This window comes from Rhipicephalus microplus, chromosome 4, assembly GCF_043290135.1.
Source record: "Rhipicephalus microplus isolate Deutch F79 chromosome 4, USDA_Rmic, whole genome shotgun sequence".
NCBI lineage: Eukaryota > Metazoa > Arthropoda > Arachnida > Ixodida > Ixodidae > Rhipicephalus > Rhipicephalus microplus.
Genome location: NC_134703.1, coordinates 25,722,939 through 25,744,219, shown reverse-complemented (window position 1 = coordinate 25,744,219; position 21,281 = coordinate 25,722,939). Strand labels below are relative to the sequence as shown.

Below are 21,281 nucleotides of genomic sequence, written 5' to 3'. Positions count from 1 at the left end.
GCGAAACGAGCTCTTTAGCGGCTATCGCCATATATATAAAATGATATTCAGAGCTTAGCGTTGAGTCGCGCGGCCCCAAACATCCTGCGCAGCCGTTTTCACGGACAAGAAGCACACAGGTGGTATAGCGCAGTCTGTCGGCGGCATATAGCTCCGTCGCCGAGCTTCATCATTTTCTCTTCTTTCCATGGATGAAATTGCGGGCACCTAACGAAGCGCACCTGCGCCGCGCAAAATGCTTCTCTGACGTCATTCGGCTGCAGCAACGTTGGCAAGTGCCCTGATCGCGTACGATTCCAGCTCGCTGCCAATCTTTGATCTCTTTGTTCTTTTTTGTTTTTGTCTTGTTCTCTTTAAATTCATTTTTCTTCCTCTAAACTAGCGTTCCAACGAGGCATAGCAGAAAGTGTATTGTGCGCCATATTGCTTGAGGACATACGCTGTTCCAGATACCCTAAATTTCCTCCCTTTCGTTTTTATTTTTATTCCTTTTCGATGGCGATATACGGTGATTCACCGCCGGTGAATCATAAAATTATCATAACCAAATAAGACTCTTTATGTCGCTGCAAGGTTAAATTAACAGGGGTAAGTCTCAGGAACTCATATCATCGTTTACGGCATAACTAAAATATCCGAAAATATCCTGGATATGATTTGCCAAAGCCACTGTATACATAGTTATGAGGCGAGCCGTAGAGGAGGATTATGGACAACACGAATCACCTGGAGTTCATTAGCGGGCAACCAAATCAAAATGCAACCGTCGAAGTCGGTATTGAACTTGTGACTTTAGGTTCGGCAGCCGAGCAAACTGGTCTAGCGTAGCAGCCGCTATAGTCGAGAGAAATACAATTCAATGGAACAATGTCGGTGCATGCGTATAATTTTGTTTTAACCGCAGTAGTAGGACCGAGATCGGTCATGGATTTTCGTTCATTGATGTCAAGGACTGAAACGATACGGCGTTTCATCTCCTATAACCGAAAACAACATTACTCTTAGACATTTTTTTAGTGAACGTTTAAGTCAATCTTGTTGGATGCACATACATAGTTCGTTTTCAACCACAAAACTGCGCATGATGATGGGCTTGTTAGCTTTTATGTAATATCACACGCGTTGTCATATTGCTTATTGTAGCTGAGAGGACGCATTGAAAAATAATACCATCGTACATAAAACGGGAACAATGTCATTTTCCCGCAAACACAGATATTTTAGAGTAATAAATGCAAAGTCTACGATTTTGTTCATTGTGAATGACGATAGTACTTTCATGGGTACACCGTCAGTGTTGAATTTCATGACGTAAATGATCTGCAGACACAACCTACAAAAACGCGAAAATAAAAAAGCGTTAGAAATGAAAAGAGTGTGTCAGCATGTGAGTAAACAGGCCTATGGTCTTCCTCTGTTTATTGCTATCCACCGTCATGACTACCACATTTTTTGCTTTTTTTTTGCAGCGTATCATTCCTGAGCAGCTTCACTTCAGAATGTTCTTGCAGGTTCGTTAGCTGAATGAACATAGTGGTTGATACTTATTTGTACGTTTAGAGTTCATACGCCCACGTTAAGCTTTCTACATTGAAAAACTAGCATGGAGAGTCAGTTGCGCCCCGCCGTGGTGGTCTAGTGGCTAAGGTACTCGGCTGCTGACCCGCAGGTCGCGGGATCGAATCCCGGCTGCGGCGGCTGCATTTCCGATGGAGGCGGAAATGTTGTAGGCCCGTGTGCTCAGATTTGGGTGCACGTTAAAGAACCCCAGGCGGTCGAAATTTCCGGAGCCCTCCACTACGGCGTCTCTCATAATCATATGGTGGTTTTGGGACGTTAAACCCCACATATCAATCATCATCAAGCGTCAGGTGCAATCAACTGTTTGTCATTTGCGTAGAACCTGTTATTGCGTACGATGCTAGCTCATTGCCTTTTCCAGCTCTCACTCCCCCCCCCCCCCCTCCCTTGATTTTTCTTTGTCTATAACAAGCATGCTTCAAGAGACATTCTTCCGAAATCGCAGTGCCACCGAGACTATTGTCCTACACGCAGTATTCCGCTTTTCAACCACAGGGCTGTTGAAGCCTCTCAAACCGCGGTCGACTATAGTAGCTAGGACTAATGATATGAGCTGGAACGGGAGGGCGTTGTGAGTGTGCCAGGGCTTGTACAAGCCGTGCCTATTTTCTCTTTCGGTAGATATATATACACACACACACAAAGAGAGAGAGAGAGAGAAAGGAAAAGGAGGGCATGCCGTGAAGGCGGCACGTTGTACAGACTGCACATCCGGGATACGTACGCAGACGGGCCACGGTCCTCCGCCTGGTTCTGCGCCCGGGTGCCGGGCCCCTAGAGGCCTTTCGGCTGCTCTGGGCCACTACCATTGCAACGGCGGCGCTTGGTGGTCTAGAGAGGGTGCTCAGTGGGACAGTCGCCTGGGCGCCGAGCTATGGCAGGAAGCAGCAGCAGTAGTGGCCGTTGGCAAGGCGGGCTGCAGGCGAGACGGTCGCAGAGATAGACGTCTGCCGCTGTACAGGGCGCTGCGTTGTCCCTCGACAAGGACTGCTGACAAAGGGTGTTCGTGGGGATCGGCGCTGAGATCCCAGGCGGCACGCAAGTGCACGGGCACCTGTAGGCAGCCACAGATGTCCGGCCACTCGCGTGTGCTGGCTGGCTGCTGCTGCTGCCATGTCTGTGCCGCGCACACGCCAGCAGTTGAGAGTGTCTGTGCGCGCGCACACATGCACGCTGTATAGCTCGTTTGTCCCGAACTGCCTGCCTGCTGCTGCTGCTTTCGTACGTGCCGCCCGCGTTGCTGATTTCTTCTGCGGCGAAGAAATATATAGGCCGCCTTGGAGCTCTGCGAAACTCCCGACAGCCGCCAACGCTCACGCTTTTTCAGCGTATTCTTCTGCGTACACACGCGCGAAACGTGCAGGCGGTGGCGGTGACGCTGCGCCCGGGATGGGAGACGACAGTTCGCGTTTATTACCGCTTTGAGGGGCGCGTTTTCAAAAGGAGAGACAGCGCGCTCATTTGCCGCGTCGTGCGTCTGTAATATATGTATTTTTTTTTCCCTATATCCTCGCGCGCGGGCGCAGCGGCAGGGCGACGCTGTAGATTCGTGATGCGACGTTATAGCGCGTGCGCCGGCGGATCGGGTCGACCTGACGGGCGCGCTTCGCTGCATCACGTGACTTACGACGACTGTTACTGCATCGAGCCGGCGAACTCAGCTGCTGCCTGTCCGCCATCTTGTTTTCGTTTCTTTGATGCATGGTGTTTGATTCCTTTTCCCTCGCCTCCTCACCTTCGGTGATCTCGAGCGGAACTGCGCCTCCGTGCTTACAAATAAGGTGACATCTCTCGGTCCGGCTATCGGGACTTTGTTCATATTTGCGCATGTTCTCCCATCCAGCATAGGCATACCAGAGATAGTGCTCTCAGGTTAGGAAAGACGCCCTTTTTTTTGAAACCCACAGGAGAGCGCGCGGAGCTGCGTGGTTGGGAGAGGAGAGTGAAAGATAAGAGAGGAAAAAAAAACATTTCGGGATTAGCGCCCAACTAGAGCGGCGGTCGAGTGGTTAGAGCGTTCGCCTCATGCGGTAAATATGGTGGTGCTGGTAGTGGTTAGAAGAGGAAAAAGACACCCAATTTCTGCAGCCCAGTAGGGAGCACGGCGGAGAGCCGGAAATATCCGGATTTTCTAATGGGGAGATGGGTATCCCGTCCTGGCTCCCGGCGGCGTGTGTGCTCATTTTTATTTTTCGAGATGATGGCCTCTCCATACCTCTCTTCTTTCACTCCCCTTTCTCCTTCATCGAACAACTCTGCGTTGTGCTCAGTCTTGGCTATCTCCTTCTTTTTTCTCTCGTTGGCTGTCTTCTTCTCCGTCTATTTTCCTCCTATTCTTTTTATCCCTCCTTCGCCCCACCCCTATAAGGCACTGCGCCGTGTCGCCTGAAGGCAGACAGAAATTAGGTGCCTTTTTCCTCTTCATTTTAACCACTACCACCACCAGTCTTGGGCTGCGCTGATAAGCGTCTGTCTTCTCAAAGTGTTTCTATTGGCTGCCCGTACACAGCCAAGCGTCAGGTCGGGGTACTTCTCTCCCCATAAAAAAAAAAAAAAAAAAAAAAAACAGGCGGATGCACGATGGCACTAGGTATCGAGCCCAGTGCATTCCACGTTGGAGTCGGACACTAACACTTTACCACAACTACGCTCCTTGTAGCAACGCGTTCCATACAGTGGCGTGCTTTTGGCAAAGTTTATATCTCTTGCTGGACGCGTCGCTTATTTCAAATGTAAGCAGCCCGACATTTGTCCCGTAATGTTATCTGATATGCATATTGATCAATTCGAGCTTTATTGAGATCGTTTTTTTTGTCTATAGCATTTAATTGATTGGTGGAATGGTCAGCCTCCGGTCCTAAAACTATACGCCGGGCCCTTTACATCACTTTATATTTCATATTTGAAGGCGTAACGATGTAACTTGATGTAAGTTCTTATAATGCATGCACTTTTTTTCCACATTTGTCTTTCATCGCGGCTCCAATGTGCAAGCCACAATTTACAGCCAATCACGCGAAATCGCGAAGGTCAAAGTTATACCATATATCCAATGAGGCACGATGGGAACCTTGTGCGTTTTATGATTGTTATTATTTTAGTATGCTGCTGCTAATGCTACATTTCTTCCAATAACACTGACAATAACTCTCGTGCACAACTCCTCCCCAAGAAAAAAAAAACCCGGAAAAAGAAGGAAAATTTGGATGTGGCTCACAAATGACTTCGTCTTAGTCGGGTATAAAGACAATTTTTAAAGTGCGACACATTGTGAATATTCATACATGCGGGCACTGCGCGTCAACTATGAACCACAATATTTCGAGGTCCGCGGCTCACAGACTCCGAAGTGTCCTCAAGAAGCGTTCAGCAAGGAGAACCTCTACTATGGTGAATGACGGCATTTACGACAAGACGCAGAGAAGACAGAGTGATCACAAGAATATGGATACAGAAGGAAACAGTACATTATGGCATGGTGGCAAACGTCTTGTGCACTTGTGTGCGTGTGTGTGTGTGTGTGTGTGAAGGGGGGGGGGTTCAGAATACTATAGCAACCATGATCATCTAGTGCATTTTCTCTTCGTCGTTGTTGTATGTTGTAATAAGAGACAAACTTTGCCTGCCGCATCACATTATTCGAAAGAAACAATGTTCCCGAGGATAGTGAACATTCTGGGACTTTGTTTGATTTAATGTTGAACGCACTTTCATCGTCCTCAAATTATTATCTTTTATTTTTCGTTTTCTTTTCGATTCCCCACTCATCCGTATTTAGTGAAGGTGAGCTATAGGTGAACCTTATGGCCGGGTATAGTTTGTCACCCTGAAAGCGACATTTTAAGGGAGAACAATGGCAGTTGTCTATGCGACCATGAGAACGATGACAATATGATAGCAACGACATCCCCATGACTCTTGTTTCGTAGGGCGGAACAGGGTTGCCTCAGGGGGGTAGATTGCGCCAACTGAGCTACACTTTTCGACTCGTTTGTGCACGATAATTTTCAGATGGCTGTTTACTGGCTAATTTTAAATTTCTGATTTTACTTTATTCAAAATTGTTTTAGTTACTCATAAATAGTAAGTACTCTGTAAATAGTACCACTTTTGTTCTATTTGGCTAGAAATTTGGCAATAAAATTAAAATGGCATGGCTACTGGCTACATTTGGCTCGAGTTCTGGCACCTTTTCAAGTCCACTCAACTGCAAACCTGGGCATGAATTACGACCAACGGCGATTTTTCAAACACAGACCTCAGCTTACACATCGCGAATCTGGGATAATATTGAGGGGAAGAGACACAGCTTTGGTATAATCTGTCAAGTGAGACAGTGCCTCCGAAACACGCAGTTCACGTTAGAGCGTTCGGCAACTCTGGCAATGACTTGCAGTGATTTTCTGGCTCACCTTGCATCTATGAATACTGCAATGCGGTTTTACCCAAGCCCCCAACCTAGAGCGTGAAAAGAAAATATTGTCATCTGCCTCTTTTGTAGCATGAATATCGGACCGTGGCGAATATTTTTTTTCAGCTCTGAAACTCGATTTCTGGAAAATTCGTTCGGACTTTCTTTCTATATAGCTTCAAACTACAAATCTATGAACGATTTTTTTCATATTCACTCACACTTGCAATCTTGATATATGTCAATAAATTCAAGGTATGCTGTTGAGAAGGTGCTCTCGTGAAATGATTGACAGCTAACGCAGCTTACTCAAATGCTTCGAGACTTCAATTGAGTTACTGAGCTCTTAACAGTGCAAGAATTTGGTTGCTTTTTTTTTTGTAGACGTTCTGGTCGGGAAGTCTTTGCATATTTCCGGAGCTTGCTTGATTTAATCGCACAAAAATATTTCGTGTAAATAAATAAATAAATAGGTAAGGAAATAAATAAATAATCAAATAAATAAATAACGATTACAAGTTAACTGCCATTGACGCATGCGTCGCTTAATGCGAGCTACGAGTTATGATCTTCGTTCTTACCGTTGGAATCATTTTTCTCAAATGTTATAAAAATTCATAACTTAATTTCTCGTCTGAGTATTTTGAGTCCACGCCATGTTTTAAGTTTTCTACTTCTCTTTCTTTCTTTCTTACTTTCTTTCTGTCGGTGTGTCTGTCTGTCACAGTTTTTTTTTTCAGGCAACACAGTCAAACTATACACAACAAGCTAAGCGTTATTCATAGCTCGCTATTATATGCGCCTCTTGCTATGCGCACCTAAAGTGAACCCAGCAAACCTTGGCAACCTCTCCTGTTTGCGAATACGACTCCAAGTGGCAATCACCTCTTAGCTTCTTACCATAACGTGCGATTCCTCCTGCTTCTGCTATATAATTCCCTTTTGACTAGAAGCGTTATCCCCAACCTCCTTCTTTCTCAATTGATCTGTATTTAGCATTTAGATTACTAGGGCAAGATGTAGACCTGAAATATTTATATATGCGTAAAGACTAGATGTATTCACGGCTTTCGATGGACGTTCGTGCTCTGTTGTTTGGTCTCCCGGTTCGCGCACTCAGCTGGAATCAATCTACGTGTATACACAGGTGAAACAGTGGTAGCCATTAGGTAGAGCCTTCCCCGCAGCCAGTATTGGTTCACCCCCATGCATTTTACAATGGTCTAGTTTTCATGGATTCATTATATAATATACTCAATAAAGCTGTCACAAAAGATATGCGTTCAGTTTTTTTAACGCACGTGATCCAGAGAGGGTAAAAGAATATGAAACGTAATAACTCGATGCGCTTAAAAAAAAAAGAATTTCGCTATAGTGAGCGGCGTTTTGTAGAAGTTTGCCCAACACAGCTTCGTTTACTGAGACACACTTTGCTTTGCTGCACAATATTTCAACGTGATTGAGGAATATAAAATCTCGCGTAAAGCCGCGACATTCCCTTTCCCCAAGTGAATACACGCCACACAGTCCCGTCCCCAAGGTTGAGGGGAACTCCCGATAAGCATCACAACACCACCCTCGCCCATGTCGGCACCGGCGGTGATAAGACACAGCAGAGAGTACCACTGTGCATGCGTTCTGAAGCGGACATGCTTCATAAGCGTACGCGGCGGATGACCAGGGGGGAGTTGCCGGTCAACTGTTGTGCGGTGCGCGTATGGGTGGGGAGTGTGGTTCGCAAGGACCACGGCTGACGGCACCGGCGAGGAACTGTCCGCGGAAGTTCGCGTTTGCTTTGTTCCACTAATCGTTTTAAAGCTTCAGTAATAAATAACTTTTTTGAGTTACCCCGAAGTTGACGAGTGGCCCGGCTCATTGGAGTAGAACGATGAAGACCACAAGGTAAATAATTGTTCGCTGCTACATTTGTAAAGGAGAATCGCGAAGTGCACCTTTAATAAAATTAATGACGAGTGAATCTTTGCGCCGAGCTGATAATGCATGACGACAAATTGGCACTGTAGCTACTTCATTACGAAAACCGGTAAAGTTTACGCATGTCACTCAAAGTTCATCTTTAACGAAGCGTACTGCAGGCAGCTTTCAGGGCACCTTTGTTTCTTCATTCAATAGGCACTGCTCAGTTGGAATACTAGATGTACAGACGAGTTGTCTAGCCATGTGTACTGGTGTCCCTAATCATAAGACGTATTACTTACGGCACGTGTGCTTGGAATATTCTTTAGTCGGTCTGACATCTATAAGTAACGAAAGAAACATTTCAGATGCAAGTCATGTCAGGTCTTCATATAGACTTCTATACGTGCTACAATGTGATTGCAGAAAGGTTTAGCTGTTACCTCTCCATATATAGACGTACTTTGTCTTTGGGCAGAGCTCGGACTCCCCCTGTTTCTTTCATTCTGTTCTCTCTCCTACCCTCTCACTATTCTTCAAAATGGTGAAACACACATTCGTCTATATGGCCTCTTTACCTTTGGTCACATTTAATTATCTCGACTTCTCGGTTTTCGATTTCACATACAGGCGTCTAGGCGCGTACCCCGAGTCTGGTGCTGATAGCCGCTGTTTGCGCAAACTGAATTCAGGAACACGAATAAAGCAACACACTGACCCTCATTAACAGGTTACCCCTGTTCATACTTGTACCCATCCTGAATATGTATTACATTTGTTGTATGTTTCCCACCCCTTATGTAATACCCCCTCTAGGAGGTCTTTAAGGTAATAAAGTGAAGTGAAGTGAAGTGAAACCAAATAAAAGCAAGCCGTTTCTGCCCCCGTAAGGAAACCTTGCTCACAAGTGAAAAAAAAAAGTCTGTACCTGACCAGACGGGCTTCCATCCAACTATCTATTTCACAAACGGAAATCAGAGCTCAAAAAGCCGTACAAGGGTTCCTAGGGGAACTAGTCAGTTCATGAAAAACGCTATGTCCTACGCGTTTCACTGCCCTGTATTTTTCGCTATTTAGGTTAATGTTCAAAACGTCATTCGACTTTACCTACTTCCGTGGCTCAAACTCGATATCCGCAAATCTTTCTGCGATACGCCCAGTTTGGTAAATTCCTATCAACTCTAAAAGAAAAAAAGAAGAAAAAACTGACAAAACTGCTTCATGTTTCATTCCGCTTGTTTCATTTAGTTCGTCCTTGTGTAGATGGACAGGCAACGGGTGTTACACTAGTGCCGCCTGTAGACGTTTCAACTGCGTAAGGCGAGTATAACAGCGCAGCTCCACATCGGCATTTGCCAGAAGTCGCTTACCGCTTTCGTCGAAATTTACGCACTGGCTTCTACGGATGTGAGCCACGAGCCAAAAAAAAGCCGTATTTGGACCAAAATAAACCATTTACGACTATTTGCGACTGGTCGTATTGCGGCTTGAGTGTATGCCAGACCATTTGCAATCATAGTGGGCGCGCTATCTCTGAGAGTCACCGAGCTGAATAAACTCTTGCTGTGGGACTTCTTCCTATCTTAATCACAAGAAGGAGACCACTGGTGTAGCCCAGACGCTCCACGCCTACGATTCATGTATCCACTGCGCGTTACGTCATGCTTCTATGTGAAAGTGAGACGCGAATAAGGTGACCTAATCAGCTATCTTACTGTACTCTGAAGCACCTTGGTGCCGAAGAGCTGACTGCGCGGTAAGCATAGCGTGTCCGCACTCACTTCTATCCCTCGTCCGGCCACTGCTCCTGGAGCCCCTGGACTGATGAGTCTGTTGCGGCTGCGTCTGGGGCGGCTGCGTTTGTTGTTGCACCGGCTGATGCACCGTCGTGGGTGTCTGCTGGCGCTGGTGATGCTGCTGAGGCTGCTGTTGGGGCAACACGTAGCTGACGTCCCTGGAAAGAAAGGTAGTTCCCGCAGTGGTGGCGGCGGTTGGTGGGAGCACCGTGGTGACCGGCGCCGCGGTGGCGATCACACCTGCGTGGTGTCCGTACGCAGTCGTCCTCGGCACAATGTCTACAGTCGACGGAAGGAACACCTCGCCGTGCAACACTTCACCGGCACCGCCGCTGCCGTCTACCACGACCGCTGCTCCACGGCCGGCACTGCCCTTGACGAGCTTCAAGTGTTGCTGCTCAGTCTGAGCCAGGGTCTGGCCATCGTCCGAAAGGATTCGCACCGAGTAACTGCCGTCGGCAGAGGCGAGTAGGTAGGGTTGCGCCTGAGGGTGGTGGTGGGGCGGCGGCAGTTCCTGGAACTCGCCGTGGGGTCCTGGAGAGCCCTGGTTGAGCGTCATCATGCGGTAGTCGCAAGGCATGTGATCGGGACCAACGGCACCGACGGCCGCCAGCTGTTCGGGGGTGGGCTGCGCCAACGGGTCGAGCACGTACATTTCCTGCAGGCCGTCCGGGTGCGCAGCGCCGACCACCACGGCCGCCTGCGACGGAGACACAGGCCATTCCACTCTCAGCTCGGCCAGCTCGGGAGAGCCGCTGGGCGTCGTGCCGGCGTCCTCATCTTCGACCGCGCCGACTGAGACTATGGCCGGTACCAGCGTTGGTGACTGTACAGCGTTATCCGAGGCGTCATTGTCCACCTGATCCTCATCGGTGATTTGCCCGGCCATAATAGTTGCCGGACAAGTCTCGTAGGCCACCACTTCTTCGACGACCTCGTATTTAACCTGCACTGGTTCGTCGTCGTCCACGCCTTGTGGTGCTTGCTGATGCACCACGACTTCCGTGACTCCCTGAGATGACTGCAGCGAAGGCGACATAGACTCGCGTTTAGGACTCCCATGTTGGACGTTGTCAGTCGTCTTCCTCGAGCCAAGTACCTGTGCAGGTGCGTAAAGAGAAGGAGCTGTATCACCACTGTGACGCACAATATATTTTTATCTTTTTGAGTGAATAATTCTTATTTTCTGTGAAAGGTCTTCCTGTTTTCACAGTAGAAATTCTAGTTTAAATTTTAAAAAAGGCGTTTATTGCTATACTGGGGACGTTCTCTGATAGAGCGTTTTTTCCGGAGGCCGAATTCGCGAAACTTTCTTTCTAAGGGGTTCCTTGCCATTGGTTAGCTGCTTTCACTAATGAAATTATCATGTTCGGCAAGCATTTTCAAATCACGAATGGTAATCTGCCACTAACCCTCGAGAGGAAGGTATATAACAGCTGCATCTTGCCAGTACTTACTTACCTACGGAGCAGAAACCTGTTGGCTTATATGAGAGTTCAGCTTAAATTGAGGACGACACCGCAAGCAATGCAAATGAAAATGAAGGGTGTAACCTTAAGAGACAAGAAGAGAGCAGAGTGGGTCAGAGAACAAACAGGAGTTAAAAATATTATAGTTGAAATCAAGAAGAAATTGACGTGAGCCGGGGCATGTAGCGCGTAGGCAGGATAACTGCTGGTCATTGAGGGTAACTGACTGGATTCCCAGAGAGGGCAAATGTGTTAGGGGGAGACAGAAAGCTAGGTTGGCAGGTGAGATTAGGAAGTTTGCGAGTATAAAGTGGCAGCATGCAGTAAGCACAGGACCGAGTTGACTGGCGGAACGCGGGAGAGGCCTTTGTCCTGCAGTGGGCATAGTCATGATGATGATGATGATTAAATCTGAGCACATGGGCCTCATACATTTTCGCCTCCAACCGAAATGCCGCCGCAGCCGAGGTTTGATCCCGCTGCATTCACAAATAAGGCAAACTTGTGGGAAAACATGTTATGCATATCATACTCTCACTTATGCCAGAGCATATATAGATGAGAGTATTACGTTTATATTATTATAATTTAATCGTAGTCGCAGCTTTGCATAGCTAACCCTATAGTGACTTGACGAGCGGCTGCATGATAAATGTGCTTTAAAAACATACAAGCCAATATGCGGCTCAAATTCTCTCCTGACGGACCTCAACTGGCTCGACATGAGGGACACGTTAACATGTCGCCAAAAAATGTCGCGTGTTTCGGCTTGAATGTTAGGAATGCGTATGGGTTTTTTAACCAGACTTACGGGGGGTGCACGTGCATTTGTTTACCGAGGAGAAAAAATAATCTCGCTGAGGTACTGAAAGACTGTCAGTAGGAAGTGCTAGCGGTATAAACGACTAATATACACGTTCTGAATAGCAAATAAAAAGAAATGAAAACCAAGGATGGATGGTAGTGAAGACATAGAATACTGTAAACAGCTTCGCATAGCACTTCGCGTATGAAAATGTCGGCTGTAATTATTTACCGCACCAAACCTCACCTTGGAGGCTTGTGTCGTATATTGAAAAAAAAAATTGTAATGCGTGTAAACGAACAAAGAAAAATTGCGATACAAGGTGAAGCTTTTGACGCCGTTTCTTGCATATAAAGCTAAAAAAACCCGAACCTTTCTTTTTTTTTTATCGAACGAATACGCGATGGCGGGCCCTGACAACCACCACCATCCTCGAAAAGCACCAGCGTGTTTCATTATAGGCATTCGGCATGCATTTGGGATTTGTTCAGTTCGGGTCAAAAATTTCTAAAACGAACGATCCCCAGAAAAATAACTGAACTATTTTGTAGTATAGTCTGCTCAGCAATCGCTTGTTGGACGGGTGCTATAGGTGTATACAACAAAATTTGAGAAACCTATGGCGAACGCAACTGTAGTGACGTGCAAGAGTGATGTGGTCATTGTTCGGCATCTGGAACGCCGCACACGTATAAGCGAACACATCAACGGGCGCGTCAAAAAGTGGGCGTAACGGGCAAGCACACAGGCACACACACACAAGCCACATGGCGGCTGCCATACACAAGTCTGCCGGCAGCGGCTTTCTTGACAGAGAGAGAACAACAAACCTGAAGCGTTGCCACGCGCTCTCAGTATTCCAACCGGTGTCAAAGCAGCACACAGTGTCCTGAGCCGTCGTTAGATGAACTGATTGCAAGGGAGCGAATTCATGGAGCCACCAATTGATGGAAGATGAATAAACGTAAGAAAACATCGGCGCCCTGGTTTTGTTCAGTGCGAACACGAGCTGCGTCCTTTTAGGCTTACTCACGCTTCCGATACAACAGAGCTGCCTGCTCAGGCAGGAGCTCACCGATTCGTACATCATCACTTATACGGCTCGGACACTGTGATGGTACCCATTTTACAGCCGTGTGAGCACTGCCCTTTAAATTGGTACATTGCGGGACAATCAGTCAGTTGCCTCGGGTATACAATGTATTCAGGAAGAGGCTGCCGGAATTACCGGGCGTTATGGAAGAACGCGCACGTTTCAAGACCCAGACCGCTTGTCCCTCTTTCAAGTCATCTACCTGTCTCTTTTCCGTGAGATCCTGAAGAACTCACATCACACGCGTGGTCGTACGTTGTTTTTCTCCGATCAAAAAACGTTGCAGGTTGGAACTTGGGGAGCGGAAATCGCTGGTTGGCGGGGCTTGAGCCGGGGGGGTATCGCGTTACGCCGGTTAGGCTTAGCGCTTGCCGTGGAACACAAGGAAAGGGCTAGGACATCTCTCTGGGGCATCCCAAGGATCTCTGGTGTCCCTCACCTGGCCATCGGGCGCAACGGCGACCGGTGAAGTCTGCGGCGGTTCCAGGCGTCGTCTTTTTTTCGTCTGCGGTTCCGAGTTGCCCTCGTCCATGTTGGCACGAGCAGCCGGCGGACCAGTTGCGCGAATACGGCGGCCTGCCAATGCGTGACGTCGGCGGCAGACTTCGGGGCGGAGCGGCGTCGTACGGGACCACGCCTTCGCGCGAGTCTGATAGGAGAGCGTACGCCGAGCGCGTATAGCGTGGTGCGCGAGCCCGGCGTGCGCGCTCCAGCGGTCTCGCGTCGGGGAGAGCGCGGTTACAGCGCGATGGCAGCCATTGTTGTTGTCCTCCGGTGCCCTCCTGGACCCCGTATCCTTTCTCGCGCTGCAAATACGCGCTCTTTTTGTTCAACTTATTTCCCCTGGGTCTATTTTGTGGCTTGATTCCTTGCCGTGCATCGAACAAGCCATACGCTAGGGTACCGCTTTTGAAATGCTATAGATATATGTATGCTTCCCTGTAGGTGCGCTTACCTGTGGATGCGAGGAATGTGGCACAAAGCGTGTTTGGACGTCGGAGTTTAGGGGCGGAAAGCAGGGCTGCTTTCGAGAGCAACCTGTTGCTTGCCTGGGCCGAAGCTACTTATAAGCGAGGGAGTTGAAGGCTGCGTTTTTTAGTGCGAAGGACTGCCTATAGCGCACACAGAAAAGGCTGCACAAGAATTTTTTCTCGTAATTTGAAAAGAAAAAAGAGGTGCACAGCTAGCAAACTTCTTCGACTTCCTTTTACTTCAAATGTAACTTCGTTTTGATGACGTCGGCAGGAACGTCGAATGCTTCGAAGAACGTGAAATTTCGTGTGTTTGCCCATGGACTCGGACCACTCTGTTTGCTCACTCTCAACTCATACGAAGCGACCACTACGGTTGATATCGTCGAAAACTTTTGTATTTCTTCATTTTTAAACACGTGCCATCACGCTCTTTCATGCTTGTGTTACAGGGAGCGATGTGTTCTCCTATTCGCCTAAAAAACACACGACAATTAATTCGCAGAATAAGATACCCTTCATAAAGGGCGACGTTTTATACACTCTCGTTTTAACGCTAGTTTCCGAGATCGCTCGCCTGCCCGCCGATCGCGTCGCGCCTTAGCTGTTACGGGAAAGTGAGCCGCAGCTGTTGCTCTCACGAACAATCGGCGCGGGAAGCTAAGCCGCAAAGAGAAATGCACAATAAATAGTCAGGGTAAGTGAACCATGCATAGCTCGCACGATTCTTTTTTTTTCTTTCTTCTTTCGAGCTGGCCGATAATAAAGGAATGGTTCATTATTGTCAGAATGTGTTACAAAAACAACAACAAAAAAAGCAGGCTGTCGTGTTTCATCGTTGTCCGCTGTAGATTCGCGCAATGTGCTAAGAATGTTTTCGGCATGCACAATTAACTTCCGCAATATCGGCCAAATGACTCATCTATTGTTTCTATGGGCCCGGTGCTATAGTTCATTATTGTCTCATCTGCAGCGTGTATACTTTTCTTGCCACTGCGTACTGAAGTCATTCATCAATACTGCATATTGATTTTAACCGTTTTACGTCGCTCGTTGGGTAAATATTCGTAATACATTCGTACTTCGCCACCGTATTAGGTTCACCTGGTTTAACTTGCAATGTATATAGTACACTGAAAGGTGAATACATACCAACTGAATGCTTACAAGGCTTCCTGTTTGTAAGTTTGCTGTCTTATTTTTTGTTGTTTTTTGTTTTCTTTAGCAGCAAAGTTTTTTCGAGGCTTTCATGTTCGGAAGTCGTCGTAGATCGGAAACGGTTAAGAGCCACTTCACGACTCACACTACGCAACACTACAGGCCAACTATGTACTCCCGCCACTCCTCTCGCTTCTGTCACGTATACTTCAGTCCACTTGAATGCCACTTCAATCAACCCACTTTATTCCGCTTCATTCAATCCACTTCATTCGACCAGCTAAAATAATTGCTCAAGCTAAGGCTCCTATGTAAGCCAACGGCCTCGCTATTTCATCAATGTTCGCTACACAGAGTTGAATTTTTTAATTCTTTTTTCTACGGCCGCTTCCCGTGAACAGCAAGTAGGCGCATACTGCTCTGTCTGGTGGCTGCTATTGATTGATTGATATGTGGGGTTTAACGTCCCAAAACCACTATATGATTATGAGAGACGCCGTAGTGGAGGGCTCCGGAAATTTAGACCACCTGGGGTTCTTTAACGTGCACCCAAATCTGAGCACACGGGCCTACAACATTTCCGCCTCCATCGGAAATGCAGCCGCCGCAGCCGGGATTCGAACCCGCGCCCTGCGGGTCAGCAGCCGAGTACCTTAGCCACTAGACCACCGCGGCGGGGCTGGCTGCTATACCAGTCTGAGCCCTTCTTCCCTTCCCACTTTTAAGTGCATGTTGTCACTCTATTTTAAATATTTCCAAATACGACTCATTCAGCTTTATTGCACTATGATTCCCGCCTTTACTCTATAATGATACAGAATTTATTGATGCTATGTTCTTGCATGTAAGCAGTCCTTCCTAGAATTTTTCTCCTCCTAAAATCAAAGCAGAGTGCAGAAAAAACAGGGCGTGAGAGACAGAAAGACGGGAACGCTTGCTCACTGTCAAATGGTTTATTACGAAAAAAACTGAGGAAAATATATATATAATTACGTTACAAGGTCCCATGAGCACGCATCGAAAAGTGAACCCACCCAAAGATCTGCTGTAGATTCCACCAAAGGAGCTCAGACTGGCAGTTAGAGGTTTTAACAACATTGAAACAACATTGAAACTTTTTCAGTATGACGAAAAAAACCGCCTTAACTTTTTATATCTGCTAGTTAATCACAAGTTAGCCCTTGACCCGAGTGAATATGTATATCCTCTGTCCACTAGGCATACACGTCATCATAACCATCATTCTTTAACCCCGTATTTTGCCAAAACCAACGCATTTAAAATTTCCTTTTTTTTCGCGTACTGTGTCAGAGTGGAACTGACTGACTGATCCCAGCCAACCTAAGGTTGTTAAGAGCTAAAATAGGCAATGTGAATTTGTGTTCTGTTGCTTTTTCATGTAATATTTTGCCTTGTTAACTTTTATGCGTTCTGTTAGTACGAGTTTTGATTCTATTTATCGTGATATATTCTGATGTTATCACATGTGTTTTTGTATTTATATCCTGCCTCTTGTACTTGTCCTGCTAGGACCAGTTCTTGGTCTGCACTATTCAATGAAAAAATTAATCAAATCGTCCCGCAAGAGATTCTTTCCCCTCTTGTGAGCGTTTCTCCAGGAAATACGTCAGTTAGGACTGTACATGGATAACTAGTACAACATAATGACCTCGCTGACCTTGCCAACCTCCCTTACATATCGAGTGGGGCTTGAGAGCTTCACAAACAGCCCTACACTGAGCCAGCTTGATTTAGATAGGGTTAACGTGCCGACCGTTTACAATTTCAGCTCCCAGAGTCTTCCTAATCAGATATTATGGCGCAGTAGCTATTGCTTGCAGCGTGATGCAGTTTTCCACGTCTGCTGGAAATAGAAGGCCAAGGGCGAATTTAGAGTCAACTTGCGTATGCCATGAGCCGATGCGTGTAATACCCTGGTGTGAACAGGGAGGGGAGGATCGCGAATTTCAAAGTCCCCCCCCCCCCTTCCTCCGAAAATTTTCAGTTTTACATGTTTACATGTTTTATTAGTAAGGGAACACTTACCCTCCTCCCCAAAAAAACTTCTGGTTACGCTGCTAGTTCCATACACTGAAAATCAACGGAAATGAAGGCATAGATGTAACTATTAAGCCCATAATTACCACCTTCGCTTCAGATATAGTTTGAAAGATGTATGCTCGTTATGTCTGTTTTTTTTTTCATCAAATAAGCGCTAACGAGGTTGTAACAATTTAGTCATGTTTGTGCATCGGTAAATTGGTTAACCAAAAGAAGCAAATAAAATAGATTACTATGTCAAGGCAGTAACTAGGCCTCCAATGTACACCCTGCACATTAAAGCGTATCACTCGTTCTCGAATTTCGCGCCCTTGTTAAGAGCTGACCAACTTTAATGATTACGGGAACGCTGACTCAGAAAAATGCACTTCACGAGCCGCAGCTGCAGCATTGGTGGGAAACGGGCTTCCTTGCTTATAAGTAATTTTATTACTGCGCGAAGCAAAACACACAAAGAGGCAGTGCTCGCACTGATAACGTCGCAGGTTTTTTAAAAGGTCGTGACATTTCAGCCCCGGGTCGAGTTTATGTTTTTTTTTTCGTTTTTGCCTCATGCATGATACATTATTTGAGTATTTTATGTAGACGTGGTTTGTAGTTTTGATTTTCAACAGATGCTGTGAGAAAGAGAGCGTGGTGTGAAGCGCGCAGTGCCCATGTTTCTGTGGAGAGTTCACCGGGCTGTTAAACTTTTTTGAGAAATTGGACCCCGTCATGGTGCTCTGTGGTTATGCTGTCCAGAAGGTCGTGAGATCGAATCTTGGTCACAGCGGTTGCATTTGGATGGCGGCAAAAGGTTTGAGGCCCGTGTGCTTTAGACTTCGTTGCCAGTTATTGGACCCAGCAGGATTTCAGAACTTCCCGAGACTTCCACTATGGCGTTCCTCGCAATTATATATCGTGGTTTCAAGGCGTAAAACCGCAACAATTGTTATTATTATTATTTGAGAAATTGGGATTTCTAGCCGATAACCTTCATTTGTTGTCTAACATTGGCTAGTACGTCTAACTTTTGGCTAAACGGGAGAAAAAGTGATTTTGATTGATATATTGGGTTTAACGTCCAAAAACCAACATATGATTATGAGAGACTCCTTATAGTGGAGGGCTCCGGGAATTTCAACCACCTGGGGTTCTTTAACGTGCACCCAAATCTGAGCACACGGGCCTACAACATTTCCGCCGCCATCGGAAATGCAGCCGCCGCAGCCGGGATTCGATCCCACGACCTGCGGGTCGGCAGCCGAGTACCTTAACCACCAAACCACCACGGCGGGGCTACGGGAGAAAAAGTCATTCACTCATTGGCAGCATGATGCTACAAAGATGATCCAAGCTAATTTCTCATACTGAAAGCTTCCCAGGTAACTAAAGATTAGTCATCGCCAAGGATACGTGCCCAGGACCTCTGGAAAACGTGGCTGTACCGTCGCATCTAAAGGCCAGCAGATCACTGTTCCAGTTCGAATTTCCCGACGATTCGAAGCACCCTGACTAAATATGGAGAATCAAGTTATGCGAAACACTTATGATTGAAGGAATCTTCACAAAAGAAACGTTAGATAAATGTTCCTATTCATAGAAAGAATAACTGAAGTGTAGCTTGGTGTTGCAAGCTGTCGGATGATGTTATTCACGTTTCGTCATTCTCATTCCACCGCGAATATCGCCCAAACTGCACGTGCAACACGACGTAGCCCGTTCAATGTATAGTACACCCTCTATGTACAGGGCGCATAATGAGGCGTAATCAGTCTGCCGCATCGCAGCTGATCGCCTCGTTGTCACCCCTCTGCGCTGACACGTCCGTTACCCCAATATATAAACACACACGTGGACTCATTAACTCAACTAGCGGAAGCGATTGGTGTCAAGCACCGCTTCCGATTCCCGCGCGGCCGGGCTTTCCAAGCAGCAGCAGGAGAAGAGAAGGGTGTATAGGTTCGGAAGTTGTATATAGTGGTCGTGTGACGTAACCGCGCGGTCGATTCTGACGCGTGGCTGACGCCGGACGCCACGTGCCGTTGTCGCCGGTTGGCCGGCGCTCTCTCGCGCATCACGCGTGGCACAAGCGACGCACATGGCGCGCCGGTGCCGTACTCGAGCGCGACGTCACACTTGATCGAGTATATAGCCAGCGGCGACCTTCCGCTACAGGCCTGTCTTTCCTCTCCTTCATCGACCGCTCTGCTGCAGGTGGCGAGCGCAGGCACTCCCCCTGGCCTCCCACCTGGTTCCTGTGTGTGCTACGAACGCTTCTTACGGAACCCGTGCTCCTGCATAAACCTAGACAATGAACTCTGACTGAGTGAAAACCTTTTGCTGTTGATCAGTTCTGGCAAACGCGATCTCGAATGAGCCTCGTTCTTGTAAGGTTGCTAGCCATACTGAGTTTGGACTCATGAGAACATAACTTCTAAATACTGTACATGAACGTGGCCTACGTGATCAGCTCTTGCAGAGCGCTACTAGGGGCTAATGCTAAAGGTCATGACGTAGACTATATGTAGTATCTGGCACTTAAGCCTTTCGTTTCTCGATTACGGACAAAAAACGTTACACGTGTAATTCGACTCCATGACATAAGTATATATATTCATACATATAAGATTATAGTTGCCGAAGAGCTCACACAGCGACATTCACGTCCATTGGTCGCTGCGCGGGACCTATTTTTGCCAGGATAACAGCGTGGTTACCGTACAGCGCGAAACGGGCACTGCTAAGATGCAGCGCGCAGTTGAAAATTTGCTACAGGCATGTTCTATACAATTTATCGTGTACATGTGCTATTCAAGCAATTTCTGAAGCCTTTACTTGGATCTACCATGAGTGAATCACACTGACCATTCAATCAAGCCGACATTATCGTTGTCATCAAACAAACAATAACAACAGTAATCTCACTTTGCTCAAAGACGCCACGAAGAGGCACGGTGTAGGACTTTGGTAGTGCCCACTCACTATGAACGCATATCGAATTCTTGTTCCCCAAGTCAGGTAAGGAAAGACATCTATCCTATGAAAAATGCTTGCAGCGTACCTAGTGTTGTCATTTTCACTATTAATGAGGTTTCGCAACGAACTACACTTTAGGACGTCGGGCACCGCTTTATAATTACTTCGAAACTACTCTGTAATGTTTACCCGGTTGTATTTTTGATCTGAACCTAATAAGGCATGTCAATCGGTACAAGGAATCCTATTACAAAATCTGAAAATGGATAGCCATGTTTTTAATTTGAAGTAAGCATTTCTTATGAAACTTTAGGTGGCTTCCACGATGACTTAATATAGTGTTCTCAGCTGGAGTATACCCGTACGTGCAGCACTCATAATACGGGTGACCATGTTGACAGAAATCGTACGGTTCAAATGTGAACCCACATCAATCCTTGATGAATGTGAATCATAAGACCATTGGTATAATTGTCTAAGGAAACTCTATGTCATATGCACGGTATACTCTTATAGTTACAAGATACGTTTTGAATTCCAATTCTCATGATGTTTTCCAGGACTATTTTTGCAGCGACTACGTAAAGCGCTGGACAATACCTATTGTTGCCTTTGTTAAACCGTGTCGTTTAATTGAGGTCGATTGTGTTCGGAGCCCTTAATATTGTGCGTGGCGCATTCCACTGGCGCGCCTCCTACGTTTGTCTCTCGTTCGCTTAAGCTTGAGAGAATAGCTTCTTACCGTTCCGGCTTAACACTTCTATTACATTACCTTTTTTTTAGATCTTTGTTCACCTTTCAGTGGGGCTTTCGTGGCCTCGTGCATGTCCGAAATCGTGGGCCAAGGTCCCAGAATTTTTATTTTGGACAGCGGCCTTACATCAAGACGATCGAGTTTGACTCCGAGAACACGTCGTTGAGTCTGATAATATAGCGAGTGACATAAGATGTGTTCAATGATCTCCTCACGGCTGCACGAGTTGCACCTGAAGGTGACCATACTTCACGAGCGTCTATGAACACTCCAGCACAAGTTTGTTTTGTCTGTGTTCTAAGCGTTA

General features: G+C 46.7%; 1 protein-coding gene and 1 long non-coding RNA gene across 3 annotated transcripts in view; one reads left to right on the top strand and one right to left on the bottom strand.

Moving 5' to 3' along the window:
• LOC119171758 (uncharacterized) overlaps positions 1-13,655 on the bottom strand; it is a 29,392-nt gene extending 15,737 nt beyond the window's left edge. For both annotated transcript variants that reach the window (XM_037422586.2, XM_075892371.1), the window contains exons 1-2: positions 13,512-13,655; positions 9,691-10,804 (exon numbers count right to left, since the gene is read on the bottom strand). In XM_037422586.2, coding sequence (XP_037278483.2) covers positions 9,691-10,804; positions 13,512-13,604 — 1,207 coding nt within the window. In that variant the 5' untranslated portion in view covers positions 13,605-13,655. The remainder of the gene's footprint in view (positions 1-9,690; positions 10,805-13,511) is intronic.
• Positions 7,621-21,281, top strand: part of LOC119171757 (uncharacterized) — a 196,131-nt gene continuing 182,470 nt past the window's right edge. Inside the window, exon 1 of the long non-coding RNA XR_012894845.1 lies at positions 7,621-7,894. This is a non-coding gene — a long non-coding RNA (uncharacterized LOC119171757). The remainder of the gene's footprint in view (positions 7,895-21,281) is intronic.